A 23,095-nucleotide genomic window follows, 5' to 3' on the forward strand; every position below is an offset into this window, starting at 1 on the left:
ACCTTGTAGAAAGTAGTTTTATCGTGGTTTTAATCAAGACTGTAACTAAGAAAAATACGCGAAGGAAACCAAGTACAGTGAAGAAAAAGCTGATAATTGTGCTCTTATTGTTTTCCATCTGGATCATTGTGTCCTACAATACTACATAAATGCCATTTCATTATAAGTGATCTAATTTAACCTCTAGGATGCAGTTTCCATAATTGCATTTAGACTAATTGTTAGGTCTTGTATGTTTTCCAAAGGTTAAATTCCATGTGCTTTTCTTTTTCCTTGAGACTGTTCTTCGTACATGTTTCACTTTTATATCAAGAGTATTGTGTTATTGGTGATAAAATTTACCTAGCATCATGTAAAAAGACAAATAGCTCTGGACATAATTTAATTTTCAATTCCATTGCCCTAGGCAGAGTATGAGGTATCTTCAGATGAAAAGCGTATAGACTGTGGCCTCAAAGTTTTGGAGACGTACTTCACTAACGGGGTAAATATGTTATACTGCAAAGTATTTTCTCGAGCGTTTTGAAAAGTGTCAGAGAAATAGATTCAAGTGGTTGCATTATTTTTTATAGTAAATTGACTTTCAAACTTCATTAGTCCCATTTTTGTCTTTCTGAGAGGTGTGCTCCGAACTTCTGCCCAACCAAGTTGAGCAGAAAACTTGACTGATCTCTGCTTTTAAGACTGCTATGACTACAATTTATTCTCCATTTAACACCTAAAGAAAACTTAATAACAAATTAACTCAGAATTTTGTGGTCTAAGGATGAGAAATTCTTGGGTTTCTTTCAGACTTTGTTGCTTTGCTGTAAATTTGCAGAATTGCTGCAGGTTTTTGTGAAGTGAAATGCCCTTTTCTTCTGGAGCATTCTGGTTTTTTATTTTCAGTGGTGATCATTAGTAGCTGATTTTGTGCATTTATCAAGAGTCTCTTTTTTGGTATCCAGCTGAAGCTTTTCTGTGGGTATATAATTAGATGTTTGCTTTCTATGAATAGATGCTCCCTCTGCTTCTCTGGTCATCTTATACAAAAGAAGGTCTTGAAGATGCCTCAAAAGCAGATAAAAATCTAAATTTGCTACATCTCTGCTGAGAATTTTTTTGGTAGTACCATAAGTCACATGCAGTTTTTTGCAAATCATCCCCCCAGTTCTCCCCCCAGATTTCTTTGGTCTGGTTTGAAATAGTTTCCCAACTTGTGTTTATGTTTCTTTCTCCTTTTTTCCATCCTGCCAAGGGAAATAGATAACTTGTTTTTGTGGTGGTAGACTTATGGAAAGAAAAAGAAATTTGACTTATTGCCAAGTTTGTTTCCCCAGATACTGAAACAGTAAATAACTGAAATAGCCTTCAATACATTTTTCTGTAATAGGGAATAAATAAAAATTTTGCTCAAATATGACTTCCTTGATTTTTCTCTTTAGCCAAACCATTCCTTTCCTTTTCCTGTATTGCAAGATTTAATTTCACTTGGAAGACCAAACTTTTTCTATTGATTTAGAAAATTGCTCTAATCGTTGCTTTTTTTTTTTTCTTTTTTATTATGTTAAGTCTGCAGCACACTTGCCAGAAATACCTCAGGAAACAGTAAATGAATGTAAAGCAAGACTGGAAAAGAACCCTTCCAAGGATCTTTTTATGGACTGTACTAGGTAAGTTAAAAATGCCTAATGCTGAGTTTGAGTATCACAAGAGAAATTTGTGTGCTTCCCAGAAAAATGAAAGGTGAAGTTGTTACACTCAGAAGTATTTGATCTCCAAAATGAGCGTAGGTAAGAAATTTGGAAGAGAGAGGGCTAGTTTTCCTTCAGATGTGATTTAGATGTTTGACTTCTGCAGAGCTTTTCCTTTAATGGTATTTTTGCATAAAATCACACTGTTGTCTGCTACCAGGTATTCTGGTAAGTTAAATAGTGCTTATTCTACTCTCACCTTTTGAGTGACTTCTCTCCATGATGAAGATACTCATTAAAATGTGAAGTTATAAACTGGAACTCGAAAGGTTTCTGAAAACCGTGTTACACAGTTTAAGGTTCTTGAGAACAGGCTGAGCTGAGGCCCACAGTTATTTCCCCTGAGATGGCTGACTGGAGGATCTCTTGTGAGAGTTAACACTAAAGAACACAGCTTGGTTTTGTTCTGAGGTCCTGGAGTGGGATTTCACCCAGTAGTAGCAGGGGAGGCTTTTCCTGGAGGGCTGGTCCATGTTTATGAGTGTTACATGGCTTTTGAAGCCTTTGTGTTTCTCATATTTCTGGTTCTTCAAGGCATGCTTGATCATGTCCGAGGGATTGCTACATGTTTTGTCACTGCTTGGGTCATCTCCCTGGCAACAAAAATAAGCATGTTTATAACAATCTGAGATGAAAAGATTGAAAGGGATGTGTGAGAAGACCTAGTAAAACGTGTCTCAGATGGAGTATCTCATGTGGGTCGTCCCCTTTCCTCTCTGTGGTAAATACCTTTATAGGAACGATGAGGTGCCTGGTGTTCAGGTTTGAGTATGGCATTTAGTACTTCCATTTCAAATCCTAGAATAAAATGTTATTTACCGGTCTCCAAAGAATGTGTGAAACCTTGTAGATGCTTTCAGAGGTCATATTTGTGAGGTCATTCATGCGTAAAATAGCTGCTGAGAGAATGATATTTAGGTGGGTTTGAATATATGTTGGTAGATTGATAGCACCTCCTGTTTCATTTTATTTATTTTTCTGTTTGTTTTCCTGCTAGAATTGTCCATGAATACCTAAGCAAAAGACCTTTTGAAGCTTACCAAGAAAGTGTGTATTTTTCCCGTTTCTTACAGTGGAAATGGCTGGAAAAGTAAGTTTATTTATAATGTTTGCGTTATAATTTAGTTTTGCTTTGTGCCAAATTCTGCTTGTTGTGCTGGAAATGCTGTAAAGCTCTAATGAATGACTCTGCCTGTCTAAGAAATTATGAGCTGGAAGACAAGATGTGAAGGATGATGTTGATGGGACAGCAAGAGAACCAATACTCCAATGGAACTGTCTGTCTGGTAGTCTTTAAGTGGTAAATTTGTATTGGGTAAATGGAAATTCATTATCATTTAGATATATGTTTGGCTGTCAAGTGTGCAGTGGAATACCAGTCTTTCTTGGGAATGCTCCCATCCTTTAGTTTCAAACCTCGTTTAATTGGTGGTTAATAAGCAGATTAATCTAATTTTATAACCCACTGGATGCTTGGGAAACTAATCAGTTTTTTAGAGGGGTAGAGATAGAGATCTAGTAATTACAAGATGGTAAGATTTATATATATTTTAGAGTCTAGTTTGGGCTTATAAAGCAATACTAAATGAGTGTGAGACTCTCTCAGAAGGCTGAGATTGTTACAAACTGATTCCAATTCAGCCCTGTTGGGTAATGTGATCACATATTCGAACATCAAGGTGCTTGAGCATTATTTTTGTCATAAATTCCAATTATCCAATGTCTTTATTTCACTGAATCAGTAGCAAAAGCCAGGAAGAGAACTAGGGAAGTTCTTAAAATTCTCTACTAAGTGAACTTCCATTTGTTGTCCCGAGAAAAAACCTGCATTAACAATGAATACTCCTTTAAAACAGGACACAGAAAAACCCACTACGATGAATTAGCCCTGCTCTGACACGTCTGGGAGAGTTTTAGCATAGAATGGTTAACAGCTCTACTGCTTCCAGACTGTTCCTCTGTATCAACACCTTCACAATTCAGCTCTCTAACTGCTCTTGCATACCACAACTCTTTCTTTTTTGGAAAAGCAAAGTGAAATGAGAAATGGCTTCCCTTTTAAATGTTGCATTATAAGCATGATGTGATTGCAGTGCGTGTCAGGGACTGCAGCTGAGGGAGCAGCAGCACATGAGGGACTGCCTGTGGTGAGAACACATAAAAAAGCTCTAACTGTAAACACAAAGGACCAAACTGACCAGCTCTTCTTCCTGCTGTTGGCAGTGTCTGGTGACCACATGAGGGAGCCCACGTTTCTAAACAGAGCACCCCTTTCCTTTGAAATTCAGCTTATTACAGGGCTGTCTTCATGAGGCCAAGGCAACATTTGCTCAGAAATGTGTCAGAGAACAGAAAGGAGAAAATCAAGGCAGACCTCGGGGTGGGGAGGGGGTTACTGACGTTTGTGACTTCTGTTGCAGTAATTGTTTCTTTCTGTTAATCAGGCAACCAGTAACCAAACACACATTTAGGCATTACCGAGTCCTCGGCAAAGGTGGATTTGGAGAGGTGAGTACAGAACTATCCTTCTGTGAGGCAGTTCTTAAGGAAAAAAAAATAAATGGTTAATGCAGATGAGAGGCTGTTTAACTCTTGTCTCCATCAATCTACATTTGACACATCACCTGGCAAACCATTGTCAATCCAAATTGTGGGGTTTTTTAATGTGTTAGTTTCAAAATTGTGGGTTGTGCACAAAGTTGGAGAAAACTTTCACTGACTGACAACTGTTGCTTCTATTTAGAAATTTCATTTGCCAGTGAAAATTTAGTTTCTATTTAATAATTATGTAGAATATTTATGAACCTAAAATAAAATCCATTTCATTAATTCTGTTTATAATTAATTGAACTTTTTTCCCCCTATGTCTTTTAACCAGAACCCTATATTGAAGGGGAAGTAGGGTTACTAAATTACCATTACCTTTCACCTGTTTGATTGTGATGTGGATATTTGTCCTCTATCCTGCTTGCCTAGACACACACAGTTACCACAGTCAGTAGTTTTGTTTCACTAACACAAGATCCACAGTTTACTGAACTATTCAACCCCAACAGAAATGGGTTTGCCTCTGTATAATCACTTTTTCTACTTCTGTTACAGCTTTTGTGACCCTTTAAAGTTGTTTAGTGAGTGAAAGCTCTGTATTGATGCTTACAGACCATCATTTTCTGAGTATGAAAGAGTTTGAAAAGAAAATGAAATTATTTAAAAATTCTTTGAAATAAAAATTCCAAAAAACCCCCCCTAGCATCTCTGACACACCATCCTTCTTTTTCAGGTGTGTGCCTGTCAGGTACGGGCAACAGGAAAAATGTATGCTTGCAAAAAGCTAGAAAAAAAGAGAATAAAGAAGAGGAAAGGAGAATCAATGGCTCTGAATGAAAAAAGAATTCTAGAAAAAGTGAATAGTAGGTTTGTAGTAAGTATCTGCTTCTGATCTTATTTTCAGAAACTTGTCTCTCTTTGTTTACTTCATTCAGTTTCTTCCAGGGACTTGTGGGCACAAGACTCATTTTTAAATTGATTTACAGATTGCATGACTGTTGAGAAAAGTCTTGATACAATAATAGGCATGTTTTGTGTGTGATTGTGGGTAGTTCTGTGCAGAGGACTTTTTTTATCCAATATTGAATTGGTTTTAGTCTCCCTGCTTTTCTTCTCACTTACAGCCAGAACACTGTGTTTCAGCATGCTGATGGCACTGAAACTTTGTCCTCTGTTTAATAGCTGAGGTTTTTTATCCTTGGGTATTTTTGTAGCATTTGCTACTCTATTGCTTATATATTCCAAGATAAACATGACATTTTAATTGTATATTGATGCAGGTTATATTGCTTTGCTGTGTACTAAGGCTTAAAGAGGTGTCTTGGATGTGAAACAATTAACTTTTTAATAGAACTTCCATGGAATGAAAATCTTAGTTTTAATACTTTAACCTGATGCTATTATGTAAATTAAGGTCTCTTAGTAGCTCTAATTACTAGGCAGTGAAATAACTTAGAAGGAGCAAAGTTAAAATTTCCCCTAGGTAATGTTTACTTTTTAATCGAAATGTTGCCATCTAAATGTTAATTTTAAATGCATTCTGCTTTGGTTTTAAATCCATTTACTGATAAATTTTGTATTGCTGTTCAGAGAGGATTTTGAAGTACCTGTTTCAGAGGATAGTGAAAGTTATTTATAAATATATATGTATAAAATATGTATGTATGTATTTTCCGATAAGCTTTATATATTTAAAAAACCCATACAATACAATACAGAAGAAAATTAAGAACCTGCTGGCCAGATACATTAATATTTTAAACTATTGTAAACTATTGTTTTGTATAAATATGCTAATGTTATTTTTGTACGAGGTTTCTGGGCTTGAATTGATTGAAACTGAATCCAGAAAGGACCTGAATTGATCCATAAATTACTATAACAGTGAAACTTCTACTTTTGAGTGACTTTTTTTCAGCATATGTAAATACTGTAAATCAGTAATTGATCAAAGTCTAAATTGAAATCACTTTATAGAATTGAGCACAAGTTATTTTCCTCTTGCTGTCCAATGGGGTTTTTTGGTGCAACAAGGAAGATCTGGATCTTGGATCTGCAGTAATACTGGCTTGGGAGTGGATAGATAATTTGTCATGCCTGTGTCACAAGTAAAGCCATTAATAGCTGGATGTATCAGTTAAAACCTCCAAATAGGAATCTTTGCCCCGAGTAGCTAATTTCTGTATTTATTTAATTTTCTTAATTAGTATTTGATTTATGCATCCAAAGGAAGAGTTTGGACCTATTACTGAATTAGGACCATTACTTACTTGTATAGCATTTAAAAATACATTTATTGAGTATAAAAAAAAAAAAATCCTACTGATTTTTACCCAGCTAGCTTACCTAATGAAAGCTAAATATATGTTTGAATTCCATTGCTCTTAGTTGGGTTTCACATGTTGATTGTACTGGAAAAGAGAGCTGTGAATGGTGTGGGGTTCAGGAATGACTAATGGTCACCTTCTCGCCCTGCCCCGTTTTTAGGTTAGTTTATCCTACACGTACGAAACGAAAGATGCCCTGTGTTTAGTGTTGACCATAATGAATGGAGGGGACCTGAAGTTTCACATATATAACATGGGAAATCCTGGCTTTGATGAGGAAAGGGCTATTTTCTATGCTGCAGAACTCTGCTGTGGCCTGGAGGATCTGCAGAGGGAGAGAATTGTTTACAGGTGAGTATCATCTGCAGTCACTGGTACCTTTCCATGTCTGTTCAGCATTCAGTGTGTTAATTGTTTTCCACTAGAACAAGTTCATAGTGAAAAAAGCAAAAAAAAAAATCTTGTCCTTTACATGGCTTTCCTTCAGAATTACTGATCTTATTTGTTTTCTTACTGTTAATTTAGGTCTCGGTGCTTGATACATTTTAAAATATTATAAAGTCGATTCAAGGTTTGTTTGAAAAATGAAAATAAGTTATGATTTACAAAGCAAATAAATTTTTGATTCAAATAAGTTAGTGTTAGGAATATGGGATTGTATTCCTGCCCACTCCAGAGTCGTTCACAGAGGGCTATAGAAATCCCTGGCTGCATTGTGTGTTATGATCACAAGGGTAAAATGAAAGTCACAGTCCATTTGAAAAACTTTTCCTTCTGTTTTTATTTCAGGTTCCTCCAATAAGCACATTATTGGGTTTGAATTAATGAAACTATCAGAAGCTTTTTGCATTGTAATTGAGATTGTGTGGTCTTACTGCTCTTTTCTGTACATACATCATTTAACCCCTGGGATGCATCAGTGTTACAGAACACGCAAAACAAACTTCATAATGGACCAAGAATGCTTTCTTTATATTCCTAGTGTGTAATACCAAGTACCAATTGTTTCAAAGAAGATTTAAAATTTAACTTAATACAGTGAGTCTTAGTCTGTTCCCTCCCCAATACAGAAGACCAACACACACACACAGAGTGGAAAGCAGCAGCACCACAGAGTCAGTCAGGCTTCTGCTGGTGGTTGGACGTGGTTCCCTAGAGCATTTGGCCAATCTTGCAATGCTACAGAGTGTGTTTTGGCAGAGATGTAGGAGGGAAGCACAAATGAAAGATCTCATGGGCTACAAGTAGGTCATTTCACACTGCCCAAGTGAAAACAAAACTGTTTCTTTAAAGTACAAAACAACAACTACAAAAAACCCAAACAAAACAAAAAACCCCAAACGACAGCCCTCCTGTTTCAGCCCAACTTTTTAGCTACTTGCCTACAAGAAGACCTTCAAATACATGTCAAGGCCTAATGTTTTCTGTCATTGATTCCAGATCTTGGTCATGCTTTCTTCTGGAGCAGTCTCGATGGCTAGATCTCTGCCCTGTTTGCTGCTACTGTATAACCAGTTTCCAATTATTAAGAAATCACATTAGCTGAAATTTATGAGCGTGGAAAACAAGTGGTTTCACAACCAGATCTGAGTAAAATCATCTCTTAATTAGAAGCATTATTTTTAGTCCTCTGCTAGTACCAAAATGAAGAACTGAGAGGCAGTTACCTGTACATGTGTTGGCAACTGAGGAATTGATAAACTCAGAGGAAAAAGAAGGTCTTAAATTTAATCATAAAACCTGGGAGTCTTCAGAATGTCACCAATTACAGGGTTACACAATCAAAATTCTCTATCAGGCATCTTAATGGAAATACATTTAAGCAGCAATACAGTGATTAGATATGATTAGTAAAACAAAAAGCTCAGGAAAATTTGCCATAATTATCTTATTCTCACTACGGAAGTTATAGTGGCAACCTCCGTCTTAATGTTGTGGGAAGGGAGAACATAATGAAGCACATATTCATTGATTCTATGATTTATTTTTCAAAATTATGGTAACTAGTATTTTACATTCTCTGGGACAAGAAAAAAAAAAGGAAAGTTTTTCTTATTTTGCTGTTCCTCTGAAATTAGAAATAGTTCTTTTTCTTGTTGCCATATCTCAAGATCTCTTACTGTGTTTGTTTTGTAGCTTTAAAATTTTTTAAACTCTTTTTAGACAAATAGCTTAACCTGTTAAGGTAGACTTTAGTTCTGTTATAAAATAATACTGTTGTAAAATATTTTCTTGAGAATGGGTTTTTGTGTCTGTCCATCTGTATTCCCAGTAGAGTGCCCTGTAGAGGCAGTGGAAGAAGGGAAATTCAGAACTTAGTAACAGAAATCCTCAGTGCAGGCAGGTAGTAGTAAAATCAGTTCTGTTCTAAAATGGCAGTTTTAATGTAGGTCAGTCATGTTAAAATGTATTATAAATGTATTATATTTGGGATTTGTTGCCATCACTGGCAAAATACCCCATAAAGTGGAAATGAAAAGAGATGGAATTTTGGCTGGAAATGAGTTTTACTATGGATTAACCAAAATCATGTCAAAGCAGAATAAGCTTCTATTAAGCAGAAGATGTTGCTATTGAGTTTCAGGTTGGACTTTAATCAGCTGTTTTGGAGATGGAAATCTTTAAACTTGTTTACTTGAGTTAAATTGAGCATGTATTTTGTGCTTTAAAGTAGATGAGTTTCTGCCTAAAGTTTGAGCTGAATTTTCTTCTGCTTTTTTGATACCGATTTAGAGTTTTTATTTTTTTGTGATTTTTAAACTCTGATTTGTGCTGATTTCCCTGTTATTTTAAAATCATATCTAAAATCAAATTATTAACGTTATGAGGTTTGTCTAGACTTTAAAGCATTAGAAACAAAGTATCTTTTTGAATTCTCTGTACAGTTAATCTCATAAGATAATGAAACTTTGACATGAATACACGTACTTCAGAACAATAGGGAAAAAGTATATAGATTTCTTGGTGAACAAGTTGTGTTGTGTACATTTTACTCGCATTTAAATGCCAATTCTAGAGTCATTCTTCCTAAAAATTCCTTCTTTTACATTATTCAGTCACTTCTGCTTGTATAAATTATCTGTTCTTGTCACAGTCATGTATACCCATATATGTACATATTGTTTTTAATAATCTCTTCCAATAATAACTGACTTTTTTGCCAAGTGTTGGTTTTAGTTGTCTCTTTCTGGCTTTCTGATATTTATGGCAGAATAAATCTAAGAGATATTCTGACACCCTGGGGTGGAATATAACAAGTGGTCAGCAGCAAACACTTGTGTTTTATAATTTGGGAGTTGTGTTGCTGATATTCTGGGGAGAAATATCCTTCACCTATGAGCACAAATTTGGGTGTAAGTTGGTGGTTCCTTCTTATCAGGATTCGCAGTTGTGTGGAGAAAGTTTCTCATCTGTGGAGTACAAATTGCTTTTGTTAATGTAAACGGATTAGAGAGTTGGGGAGAAGCGGATCTGGAGTTCTCTGGTTAAACTATTTGTATTACAGGCCATCAACTTCACAACTCAAGAAAAAAGAAATTTTACATTGCTTCCATGGTACTTGATGATAAATAATTTTGCCTTTGTTTAATTCACATTTCTGTTGTTTGATTGGCAGAGACTTGAAGCCCGAGAATATACTTCTTGATGACTGTGGTACGTAAAAATTAAAATTAATTTGAAATAAAGAATTACATCTCTAATGAATACTGTGCCAGAAATCAGAGGGATTTCCTCATGATAAAATTGTGGAATCTTAACTTTAATTAGCAAAGAAAAAACTGCCCTTGCTTTTTAGAAGGCGGGGGAAAATAGTGGGACTTTGGGGATCAGTGATGATGTTTGAAGGGTTAATAAATGGCTACTTTTTCCCTTTTGCTCCTCCTTCTCCCTCCTTCTCTTGATTTAAGATGGCTAAAACTTTTATATGGATTTGTTTTGTTTGTCTTTTCTGCAACTATGGAAACACAATTTGTTAGATGTGGGGCCAGAACTTTACTTAATAAACCAGAATGTTTAGACCATAAGAAGAAAATAAATCTGAAGTGTTTGTGTTGTCAGATTTCAACTCAAAGAGGTCTCATGGTCACTGGTGCATATGTGGCTGGAAAGAGTCAAGGAAGTACAAACAGTGTGAAGAAACGTTTGTAGTCTTTTGTTTTTCAGAAGCCAAAGTAATCTTCTTTAATGACTTTGTATGCAAGTCATTACCAGAATCTTTTGAATTGACTGTAGAACATGTGCAGCAATTGTCTCCTAAGCTGTGGGTGAATATTACAAGTTTGTTCTTGTAACTACTGAGCATTTTAGTTAAGGAAAATCTGGTTTTGAAGTCGTTAACACAGTATATTTTTTTCAAGTCAGCATGTTCTGACTGATAAATTTCAAGGAAGATGATGCTTGGGAGAAATCACTTTTCAAGAGCTAAAGCTTTGCTAGACATCAAATGCATTCTTTAATTTTTCTCTCCAGCAGTGTCTTGCAAAAGCTGATGGCTTCTTTGAGGAAAAATGTAGCCTTGCAGGTCTGTATTAGAATGCTCTCTCCCTGCCAGGGATGTTTTGATCCAGTTCCAGGGAGCAGAGGAGACTAATTAGAAAATCGCTTCAGGAGCTCAGATCATGCACTTGAGAAGGGGTTCATCAGATGTCAGAGAACAGAAGAGCATCTGAATGTATTTAAAATAACATTTGCTGCTCCAGAGCATTGTTATTTCTAACCAGTATACAGAGTGGCACTTTCTGCTCTTTCTCTCTCCATCCCTTGATTATCTGTCCTGTGTAAATAAGAAATTAATATGCTGTTAACTAATACTGTTACTGCAGAGATTTTTGAATTCCAGAGCAGTATGCTCAAAGACACTTGGCCATTGGAATAGGCTGCCCAGAGAGGTGGTGCAGTGTCCACTCTGAATAAGCATTTAAAAAGCTTTGGCTGCTTTGGGGTGGCTGCTTGCTCAGAAGGTTGTACTGGAGACCTTCTAAAGTCCCTTCCAGCCTGAATCATTCTGTAAATTTGGGTGTTTCTGTAAATGACAGAAATGCCATCCCTGTCCTTTATAAGTGGTAGTATAAATAAGTGTGGGTTTTTTTCTTTTTCCTCAGTGGATCTTTCTCTACAGATGATTGGCAATTATTTCCTTTAAAATTGAAAATATAAATGTCCTTTCTTCTGCCTAGACTTGTGTATTTTTATTAAGAAAGTACCTTATGTATTTTTACAGTAAAATGTCAATACAGTTCTTGCCTTGAAATGTCTTGAAAGTGGTTGAAAGAGTTACTGAGCCTGTCCAAGAAAGAACTGTGTCTGTTCATGGGAATTTGAGGGAGGGTGGTGAATTTATTCCCATTGCCCTTCTTGGACTGGTTCCCCAAGTGCTGGCCATGACAAATCAGTCTTCCACCACGTGGTTTCTACGTCATTAGGTACTGGTGTAAATGTGTCTGTAATAGGGAAGGTAATTAACTCAAGAAGTTTGGCTGATAAAGTGAGGTAGAAGCTGTTACCTACTTTGGAGTGATTCATGAGAAGGGGAAATCCTACTATTGAACTGACATGTACATATAAATAATTCTAAGTGGGTTATTGACTCAGCTGCTTTTGTTTTGGGGTGGGAGTTATTTTGAGTATTGCAATACTCATGTTTGCTATTATTAGAGTACTTTGTGAGAGGAAAACTGGATGTCTCAGTGCAGGCTACAGTTTTCTCACCTTTTGAGTAAATTAAGTAAATTTTGAAGTTTCATTAGGAAGTCAGCTAAGTTTTTGTGGTGGGAGTACAGAATGGAAAAATGCAAGTGTCTGATACATAGATGCAGAATCTGAAACGAGCAGTCATCATTTCTGCTTGTCCTAGAGCAGCAGCCTATGCCAAAGCTCAGAACTGAGTGCTCAACAGCAAATTTGTTCTGTATGACCTTCAGGAAATCAGTTAGATCTGTGCCTCTCTTTCTTTACATATTTGAGGAGGAGCTGAGTAATGATGATAAAAAAATACCACTCCTTTCTAGTTAAGTTAAATAACCTTAGTGATACGAGTATATGAATGTTTCTGATGTTTTGGGGTGGGTTTTTTATGAAGTGTTGTATGGAAGTTTTTTCAGTGATGACCCTGTATTATTTGCTGACTATTAAAATTTATTTTAACATAAATAGGGCATATCAGAATTTCAGATCTTGGATTAGCTGTGCAGATTCCAGAAGGAGAAACCGTCCGAGGTCGAGTTGGGACTGTTGGTTACATGGGTATGTAAAGTATCCTTTGCTTGTTACATTTTACCAGAAAATGTAAGAATGACTTGTCCAAAGAATTTTGTTTGCTCTGGAGTACTTACTACACGTTATGAGAAGAAGAAAGGTTATAAGATGCAGTGGTAGATGTTAGTAGTCAATTATAAACCTTCTGATAAACTTGAAAACGTAACTGAAAATTCTAGCTTTAGGTAGAACTTGAAGAAAGCACCTGGTTTTCTTCTGGGATTCAGCATCACAGGTGAGCAGGTGGATTACTGTGACAATACATTTCTTTCCATGCTTTGGAAAAACTTCATTCTTAGTTGGTAAGCAATACTGGACTTCAGCATTAAAGAACTTTAGTTCTTCTCTTGGATAAAAACAGAGTCCTTACTGTAGAAATTAACCTTTCTTCATAGTGCAGAGAAGCTGCACAAACATCTCTGTACAGAGCCAGAAGGGTAACTGAGAGTTTTTCCAATATTTTATTGGTCAATTTAAAGTGAAATGTCACAGAGGTGTGTGTTTGTTTTTGTTTTGTAGCTCCAGAAGTGCTCAAAAATGAAAAGTATACATTCAGTCCAGATTGGTGGGGTCTTGGCTGCTTGATTTATGAAATGATTGAAGGACAGTCTCCCTTCAGGAAGCATAAGGAAAGGGTCAAACGCGATGAGATCGACCGGAGAGTAAAGGAAGACCAGGAAACGTATTCAGACAAGTTCTCAGAGGAGGCAAAATCCATCTGCAGGATGGTGGGTGAAGAGACGTAGAGGTTTGAAAATTAAATTTCTAATCCTTTTAAAGAGATCAACTACAGTATTTTAATGTCTTCATTCAGAAAGGAAAGCTGCATAAATTAATTTTTCATCACATGAATGACACAGTCCAGTACTATTTGGACCACATGTAATTATAGACAGAGTAAAACAGCTCGACTTGGATACTGCATGGGAAGAAGTGGCAGAGTAGTACATTGGTTTGCTCCCCTAAAAGAGTATCTACAAAACAGCAGCTTTTTTTTTTCCTCTTACTTGGTCTTAAATTTATACAGAAAGCTTCAAAATTTTCTCTACTGGTTTATGCAAAATAAATACGTGCATTATTTAAGCCCATTGGAAAAACAGTTAGTCTGTATTTCCTGAATGAAAAGTCTACTGCAACATCTGTACTGTAAAATCTGTTCAGCATGGCATCAATTGAAACATTCTCATGTAACTTTGGGTATAATCTTAAAATGGTCTGCTTTCAGGGATTCTTTTGTCTACTGAAAATATAGAAAATATATTTGTTCCCAGAATGTTGTCATTTGGATTTCCAGTTTGTTTTGATACATGATAAATTTTATCTAATAAAAGGCCGAGTAGCAAAATAAACTTACTGAAAGGCATTGTATGTAGAATTATTTCTTTTAATTGTGGGATTATATCATGTATCAGCTTTTTCCCCCCATATCTTTGCAGTTACTTGCTAAAAATCCCGGGGAACGACTGGGTTGCACTGAAGATGGAGCTGCTGTTGTAAAGCAACATCCTATTTTCAGGAACATTAACTTCAAGAGGCTGGAAGCAAACATGTTAGAACCTCCATTCTTGCCAGATGTAAGTAGGTGAGACAGATTTGATTAGTATCTAAAAAGGCAAGAACTGTCATAATTCTATATCAGCAATCATATGATCCCAGAGAAGCCTTTAAAGTTCATTAAATTGGCAGAGAATGCCATTGTGGCTGTTGAGAGCTAATTGTTTGGTATCATTTCATCTGAGATCACAGAACTCAGTGGTAATAGTGGTATTTCTCTAGGGAGCTTTGTAGCTGATTTCTTAGCCCTTAAAAGTCCACTTCCATAGCTCAGATATAGAACAAATGAGAAATATGTTTGAAAACAATATTTTGTAGTTGAAAGGAGGGTGACAGAAGATGAGTGAACTATGACAACCATTAAGAAATCTAGGGAAGGTTTTGATACTTCCTTTCCATTACTTGCAGGATGGATGGAATTGCTCAGGTGCCTTGTGATGAGATTCTTTTAAGTTTTCATATTTCTGTTTTGTAGCATAGTGTAATTTGGTGATCAGGAATGTGAAAATATAAAATTACAGATATTTCACTCCCTTTCTGCTCATATAGAGAAACAAAAACCAACCAAAACATACCCAAACCCAAAACTTTAATGAATCAATCTTGTCTTATACTGCAGCCACGTGCTGTGTATTGTAAAGATGTCCTGGACATAGAGCAGTTCTCAACAGTAAAAGGAGTGAACCTGGATACTACAGATGATGACTTCTATTCCAAGTTTGTTACGGGTTGTGTCTCCATCCCTTGGCAAAATGAGGTAATGTGTATTTCTTAAAAGATTGTTTTCCTTAGTATTGATTTTCTCTCTAAGATGTAAAGAAGTTTCTGCTTTAGACTTCCTTGCTTAAAGAATTCAGAAGAGAAGTTTTTCCTCAAAACATAAGCAACTTGCTAAAAGCTGAGATCTGTGGTAAATTTGTATCAATAGAATCCGACATCATGTCGTCATAGATACAGCGTTTAACATCAGCAGCACCACCTTTTCCTTGTTCTTCTATCCCATGTTGTTCAGCATTGCTGTTCACAGGAGGGGGATGGAGCTATTCCCAGTGTTCAGAAGCAAACAGGCACAGTGCAGGTTGTTTGCATGTAGTGCCTGTGCATCAGCAGAGGATCCAAGTGACACAGTGATGCAGAATTGCAGACTCGCCTTTTCTGAGGTTTCAAAACAAACAGTTCAATAACAGTTGAGTCAGAATTTTCTCTTAGAGCTTTTTCACGTACCTAGGGAATGACTATTCTAGTATTCTGCAGAGAATGTTAGAATTTTACTGTCTCTTTATGCAGTTCAAATCCTCTTTACCATATCAGCAAGAGCACTCAGTAACAAATCTTTAAAATCACAGTTGTTGTTACCAATGCCTTCCCCCTATTATAAGGTGTTAGTTGAAATTGGTATTGTCTTGAATGCTAGAGGTGTAGTTTCTTTCCCAGTATGATGTGATTTTATTTAAAGTTTGAACACAAAGGATGAGCAATTTCTCAAAAAATTTGGAGAGAAATGTAGATTCCCATTTGTTTTCCTTTTGCTTTTCTGCATTACATTAAAAAGATTTGAAAAGGTGTCATTTGACATAGAAAGTCTTCATTAAGAAGAAATGAACCTTGGAGATGTAGATATTTCCTATGCTGTGTTGCAGTTCTGAAATTCAGAACATGATCCAGTCATGAAAAATGCACTGCAGCTTCATAACCCAGCATAGAGGGGTAAAGTTGGAAATAGTTGTGGAATTCTGGTGATGGCAGTTCCTTCTCTTCAAGGAATAACTGTGCAGACTTCATTGTACATTAGTGCTTGTTTTTTTATTTTAATTCATGTTACTGAACCTTCCCTCAAATCTTTGCCCTGGGCCTTTTAAGAATTCCACTTGCCCTCCCATGGCTGTACTGATGTCATGGTTTGTAATAAAAGCAGAGTGCATTTCCTCTTATTCCTCTTTATGCCCTCTCTCCCTCTACAAGGTGTATTCATCTGGCTCTGTGCTGTTGTGACAGATGTGTACCAGTGGCATTCACAGACAAATGCCAACTAGATGTGGACATCAACCACTCCTACCCTTCTGACCCTACCTGTTGGTTACAATTTGGCATTCACATTCTACTCTGCTTTCTGCACCCAGGCATTGTGGGTTTATTTCTTTTCTGTGTACACAAAAAAAGATTCTTTCAAAATCCCTTTCTTCTCTCCAGAGTCCCATCTTCATTATTTTTTCCCCATGTCATGTTTATTAATTCAGTTCACTCCAGGGTATAGAGATATGACATTTGTTAGCCTAGACTACTCTGAAATGAGCAGATTACACGAAAGGAAAACCAATTTCTGGTTCTAAAAACTTCTGCTTATTGCAGAAGAAAGGCAAGAATGCAACCAAAACAAGAGAAGACCTGAGTATTTCCCTGGGTGATAGTCTCTCACTGCTGCCTTTAGTGTGCTGAGTGCACAAGGAGAGTCCGTGTCAGCTTTGTGCCTCCTTTGTGGAGCTCTGCCAGGGCTGTAGTTTGTGTGATGAATTTAGAAGTGTGAGGAGTACCAAGCCAGAGTAAATAGATAATATGGAATAGATAATAAAATGGAACTTGTTTGTGGACATTTCACTTGTATTTCATGTGTTTCGAAGATGATTGAAACGGGATGCTTTGAAGACATCAACGCGTATGAAACTGATGGTACTGTGTCACCAGACAGAGAGAGGTCTCCCAAACCAAAGAGAGGCTTCTTTCACAGACTCTTCAGTGGAGAGGTAAGGGTATTTCTTTTCTTTCATAAGAAATTAATAGTAAGACCTTAACTTCCGTTCAGGTTGTTTATATTATTTTGTGAAAGGAAAACCAAGTTGTTGCTGAATACTGAAACCAGTGGAATCTGGTTTGTTATGGCTTTTCCCCTCCACTGCGTTTCAGAAACTGTGGCAATCCCTGTAACTCCAGGAGGTTTTCCTCCATCAGCATTCTCTCTTCCTCTAGTGTTCTGGGAAAGAGGTAGTGGGTGCTGTTAAAAGCTGTGCTACAGATCTTTCTTTACTAAAGAGGTTAAATTGGGTCTTGCTCCTTATGTATTTTGCCAGTTTTTAATTAAAACTTCTGGGGAGATGTCTTCAGAGGTAATTAAGGCCCTCTGTAAAACCAAGTAAGTAGAAGTAAATAAGCAAAAATAAATATATATCCAATAAAAAAGTAAAGAAGTAGATATATCCCCAAAATGAATGAACAGGCAGAAGCATCATGAAACAAATGTTAAAATATCTTAGGTAGTTTAATGCCTTTAGCAAAACAACAATGTATCCTCACATAGCTGATAATGCACAGCCTTTTCTTACACACATGACTTCTGGTCTTTAGTAAACCTTCAGAGAATTGAGTATTTACCACCTAAAAGACACAATACATTGTGTTGGCTTATAGGATGTAAGAAATAGGCTATTTGAAAAGGTTTGCGGTTGAAAATGTTATACCCAATTCTGCTAGCTCAGTGTGCCTGCACTTAGAGCGGAATTACCTTGAGAAGTATGAATATATTCCAGCAGCAAACACTTTGGTAGAAATGACTTTTGCTTTCAAGCAGAAATGGAATTTTAAAATAGCTCAGAGCATATCATTAAGTAGCCACAGCAGGGCCGTGTATTAAAATTGTATGAAGAAATTTTTTGTCTTCAGCTGGCAGTTCACCTTTGTAAAATGATACAGTGCTAATGGAATGTATAATAGTACCATCATTTTTAGTTTACCTTTTCAAATTCACTTTTCTCCCACTTACAGTAGTGGAATAGGAGGGATGGTTGAGTGTACTAATAACCTCAGTTAAAGATAAAGCTGGTGTCTTACTTTAGTCTTTTCCAGCCAAATCAGCAGGATTCATACTGTCCCAAGATATGGCTCTATGTATTGAGAAAGAGTCCTAAAAAAATGAATATGGTTTGAGAGTTTTCAGTTTGAAGTAATAAGACTGCAGTTAATTGTCTTGTGAAGTTAAAAGGAGGAAAGAACTTAAGGTTAAATGAAACTTTAATGACTTGAGATTTGGGGTTTGATTTTCCCAAAGCATTTAGTTAGTATGGAATAAAATGTGCTGGAGAAAGAGCCACCCTTCCAGCCTTTCTGTTGCCCATAAAACACCCAAATAAACAATTGTGTCGGTTCTGCAGCTGAGTTGTCTGTTTGTCTTCTCTTGCAGGTCTGTTTTAAATCTGATTGCAGTGATGATGACCAGGAGTCCTCCAGACTTTAAATCATTTTACTCTCATCAGAAAGGATGAGCAAACGTTAAATGTTTTATATCTCTGTAGCAAATTGTATTATATATATTTTTTATCTGAGTTCAAGGATTTTTGTACATTTGTACTTCATTTGTTTTAAGATGTATATTTTCACTAAAGCTTAATTGTACAAAAAGCAATGAGTGCCATTTGAGTGAGTGTGTTTCTGTATGTATTTGATTTATCTTGATTAATTTTTTCTCAGTGGAATGAATCTAGGAATACTAAAAGGATTTTAAAGCACAGAGATAATATCTATGGCATCAATGTAACTTGACTTTGTATGCTCCTGGTAAAATTCTTCTTCTTAATTAGGATCTTTATTAGCAGTTTTCTTAACTGTAAAATGGCTGTACTGGTGAATTCAATAATTCTGGTGTTATCCAGCAGCATGGCAGTGCTATTATCTAATGTATCTCTCAAGCAACTGCTAAGAAAAAAAAGGAATTCAGTGCACTGTGGCCAGCTGTTAGGAATTGCTCTTTACTATCTGACTCTGTAGAGTATCCTTCTGTATTTCTGTATAAAGAGAATTCTGAACATTTACCTTACATCTGTAACAAACTGTAGTACCCTGTTCTTCTTTTTTCTACCTGTCTTACACATCCTCTCCATACAGTTTCTTGGCATGAACCATGCAAATAGACCTATGCCAAAATTTTATAACTGTATTTTGAAAAGTTTGTTGTCTTTACTGAAAGGATTTCTTTTTACCTGTGGGGACACCTTTTTTATTTTTTTCTGTAAATGAAATAGTTTTTGACTCCGTGTAGACAGATGTTATAGTTTTATAATGGGTTAAAAACCAAAGCATGGGGTCTTTTTACTAACCTCCTCTCTGCTTATTATGTTGGAATATGCAGTGTTGTGGGGTTGACAGCAATCACTGCCACTGAGAAAAGGGCAAGGCAATTCAAAGTAGCAAATTTAATTATGTAAGTATTTTTTTTCTTATAACCTTTTAAAACAGAAACATTAAAACCTGCCTTTAATGATTACTTAAAACAAATGTGGAGCTGGTATTGAAGTTTGTTATGATTACTGGAGGTTCATTAGTAAAACTGATAAAAGCTGCCTGAAAGCTAGTCAAACTTCCATTTTCTGGACTCACATATGCCAGACTTTTTATTTTCTAAAATTTCCACTAAAACTATTCATCTCTGTTTGAGAGTCAATTTACAGAGCACATTTCATTAAGAGCTTTTTCTGTTTTCAAAATTTGAGTTAGGGACTTAAAATATAATGGAATGCTCTTGGAGTTGGAGACATGACTTTAGCTACATATTTTGTTCTGTATTCTGAAGATTTGAAGATTTGTCTCCACTGAACATGCTTTTTGTTGTTTGGTTTTTTTTTTAACTTTCAAACCTCTGGGGCACCAACCAGACCACACATGTGTTGTACACACAGAGCAACGGAGTAGCCCCCACCTCAAATAAGTCTCTGCTCGTGATCCACAGACCCACTGGAAGAAATTTAAGATGCTTCTGAGAAACTCCCAACGTACATTTGATAGCCAAGCCTATCATCAGGTTTTAATTCACAGTGTTTGGTCTCTAAAGACAAATGTTTTGATGAATTAGAGTTTGAAAGAAGTTGAAAAAGCAATGTGTTACAGAACCCTAGTGGGGCTCAGCTGGTGTCTATCTGAAATTGTTCCTCTTGGCTACTGTGCCACAGAAATAAGGAACGAGAGACTCTTCTCCTGGGTTGTTAGTGCATTTTTCCTGCAGTCTAAAGCAGCACACAGGACACCAAAATGAGTGTTGTGGAAAGTACAAAGAGAGAGAAATTGGCAGAGGGAGAGAGAGTTTGAATGAATTACTGGAAGATGGTCTGATGTAATAGTGAAGGGATGGGAGGCTTGACAGAAAGAGAAATGTCTGAAGGGAGGGTGTTGGCTGGAACCATTATGTGTGAGACAATGAGCTGGCACGGGCTGACCTGACCCTCTTTAGTTTGAACCACAGTAAGAGAAGGACTCTAAAAAGATGGGAATGGAAAAATGGGGAAGTAACAAAAGTGGTTTATAACTACTGACCTGGTTGCAGAAGTCATCATTTCCCCGATTAAGGGGATTAGTTTTTTAAGGTCTTAGGTTTGCTCTTCTGAGGCAAAGGGAGCTGTATTAAGACTGCACGTTATGGGGTGACAGTCTGGATTTAATGTCTGCATAGAGCAACTTGAAATTTGGGCAAGTATATCATGGACACAAGCTGAGTAAATTTTATTAAAAAAAAAAACCAAAACAGGAATGGGCTTTAATAGATTAAAAAAAATATTTGAAAGTTTTTTTATAATGTATTTCAAATTTTCTTTCCTCATTGGATGGACAGGAATGTTAATTTAAAAAAAAATGAAATCAACTTCTCTATTTTGGAGTGTTGAGACAACAGTTATTCTTCAGGGTTCTGTGAGGAAAAAAGTCTAGATGAAGAGAGAAGGAAAATTGTTCCTAAAAATGTGGTTATATTTACATGTCTGCTTCTTTGGACAAGGAACTCCTTGTGAAAAAGTGGAGGATTTTTTTGTTTTTATGAAGTTTATTTTTAGTTCCATTTCACAAGTTTTTTCCTAAGATCTCAATAATACTTTTGAACTGGTTTTGAGTGGAGTACATTTGCAGGATTCAGACCTAAATCCCATGCCTTTTGAGCTTTGGGTTTTCTTGGTTGGTTGGTTGGTTGGTTTTTCCCCTGTGGGCTCAAGATGGCATTTTTCTACTATCAATTTGTCCCTTTTAGCTAAAAATACAACCACATAATAATGGCTGGATATTATTTAATGTGGATCCTCTAAAAAATTAGAAAAGACAAGGAAAGGGAAGGATCAGCATAACCCTCCTCACACGGTACATGGAGATGAAGATGTTTTGGTGTTTAAGGTGACCAATGTGGGTTAAATGTCTTTATTGGAGTATTGGGAAATTGGAGATGCCTTTTGAAAGTGGGGAAAGGGTAAGGAGAAGGGAGAACACCTGGAAGCAAAATATTGTGGTGTGATAAATTTAACATAAACTTATTTATTGATTTTTTTAGGACACAGCTGAGACAAAGAAAGGGGAAGGCAGGAGGTTGTGTTGACTGATTATGTAGCCTTTTATTCCCAATAAACTGCTGGGGGAGAGGGCGGAAGCCGAGGAAATTCTTGTCATTTGGTATGACTTCATTCAGATTCTAGATCTGTGTGTTAGAAGGCTTTCATAGCAGCAAGACAATCCAAGAGCCCAACTGGTGCAAGCTTTGGAAAGATCTGTGGAATTCCATGGAGTTATTTGCATGAGATCAACCCTCCTGTGGCTTGTTTTCCAAGCATTTGTGTACATAAGTCTCAATGTCTGCTTGTGTGTACCTCATGAATCTCTGTTTAACTCAACATTCAGAAACTGTGAAACAATGTACCGGTATCTTATGGGTTTACTTAATGCTTTTGAGTGTTGTGACCAACAGAATAGAATCTTCATGCCTCAGGGTTGGGTTTTTTCCTATTAAAAAAATTGTCAGCTTCCTCCCCTTGGCCCCCCTGAGGTGTAGTGTTCATTATAGAGATGGTGTTATGTTGCTGGATTATAACAACAACAAAAGAGTCTCAGCTGAAAAAATAAGAATTTAAAAATAATATTAAATAGGAAAAAACCTGTGGTATTTCTGTGAAAACAAGAGCATTATTGACAAATCTTAGCCTTTAATAGATGTTGTCCTCTTTTGTTTTCCCACATAGTTTTTAAAACAGTAGTCCTGAAGGATTATGAAAGAGAATTATCTCCATCTCAGAATGAAACTGTCTAATTTATAAATCAGTGATAGAAGCTATTAAATACCATAACAATCAATTTTTAGAAAGCACTCCAATTATTTTTCAAACAACACTGATGCAAGAAATTTTTCACTGCCATTTTTTTCAGATAATACTTGTTTACAAGTTACTAAAATAAGTCAACAGAAGGAATATTTTTCTATGGTTTACAATTTAGCATTACATTAATTTAATATTGAAATTACCACCTTCATTTTAGTATAGATTTTCAGAAAATTCTTCTCTTTAGGAAGTCCTCAAAAATATGAACTATTGGAAAGCATCTTTAAGTGCAATTCATGTTTACTTTGATTTGAATTACCTGCCTGGCTTATTTTGGTGCTTACGATGTCTCTTCTGCTGAATGTACAATTCTTTTTTATTTCATAATTGTTCTTGTGATGTAACTTGAGTTTTGCACATGAGATGTGGGTAACTTTTTTGTCATGTTCCAGATGTGTCCAAAACACCAGAATTCTTTCAAGGCATAGGAAGCTGACTGTTAAATGTGATGTGTTCGTTCCAGCATCTCCAAACCACTGACTGTTCTTGTGTGAGCTGTTTTCCTGGATGTTCTGGCATTGTAATTCCTGAAATAAAAGCAAAACACTGCCGCATATCTCAACCACAT

At 36.3% G+C, this 23,095-nt stretch overlaps 1 protein-coding gene across 2 annotated transcripts in view; it reads left to right on the forward strand.

Moving 5' to 3' along the window:
* Positions 1-23,094, forward strand: part of GRK4 (G protein-coupled receptor kinase 4) — a 37,995-nt gene extending 14,901 nt beyond the window's left edge. Inside the window, exons 4-16 of one of the 2 annotated variants that reach the window (XM_050337998.1) lie at positions 407-484; positions 1,552-1,652; positions 2,731-2,823; positions 4,178-4,241; positions 5,014-5,154; positions 6,768-6,958; positions 10,224-10,261; positions 12,761-12,850; positions 13,382-13,590; positions 14,299-14,436; positions 15,036-15,173; positions 17,035-17,157; positions 18,588-23,094. In XM_050337998.1, the coding sequence (XP_050193955.1) occupies positions 407-484; positions 1,552-1,652; positions 2,731-2,823; positions 4,178-4,241; positions 5,014-5,154; positions 6,768-6,958; positions 10,224-10,261; positions 12,761-12,850; positions 13,382-13,590; positions 14,299-14,436; positions 15,036-15,173; positions 17,035-17,157; positions 18,588-18,641 (1,458 nt within the window). In that variant the 3' untranslated portion in view covers positions 18,642-23,094. Of the gene's footprint in view, positions 1-406; positions 485-1,551; positions 1,653-2,730; positions 2,824-4,177; positions 4,242-5,013; positions 5,155-6,767; positions 6,959-10,223; positions 10,262-12,760; positions 12,851-13,381; positions 13,591-14,298; positions 14,445-15,035; positions 15,174-17,034; positions 17,158-18,587 lie in introns of those variants that run through there. The other variant, XR_007631778.1, reaches the window with a different exon arrangement.
* The last annotated feature ends 1 nt before the right edge of the window (position 23,095 follows it).

The sequence above is a fragment of the Myiozetetes cayanensis genome, unplaced genomic scaffold (assembly GCF_022539395.1).
Source record: "Myiozetetes cayanensis isolate MyiCay16 unplaced genomic scaffold, myiCay2020 scf7, whole genome shotgun sequence".
NCBI lineage: Eukaryota > Metazoa > Chordata > Aves > Passeriformes > Tyrannidae > Myiozetetes > Myiozetetes cayanensis.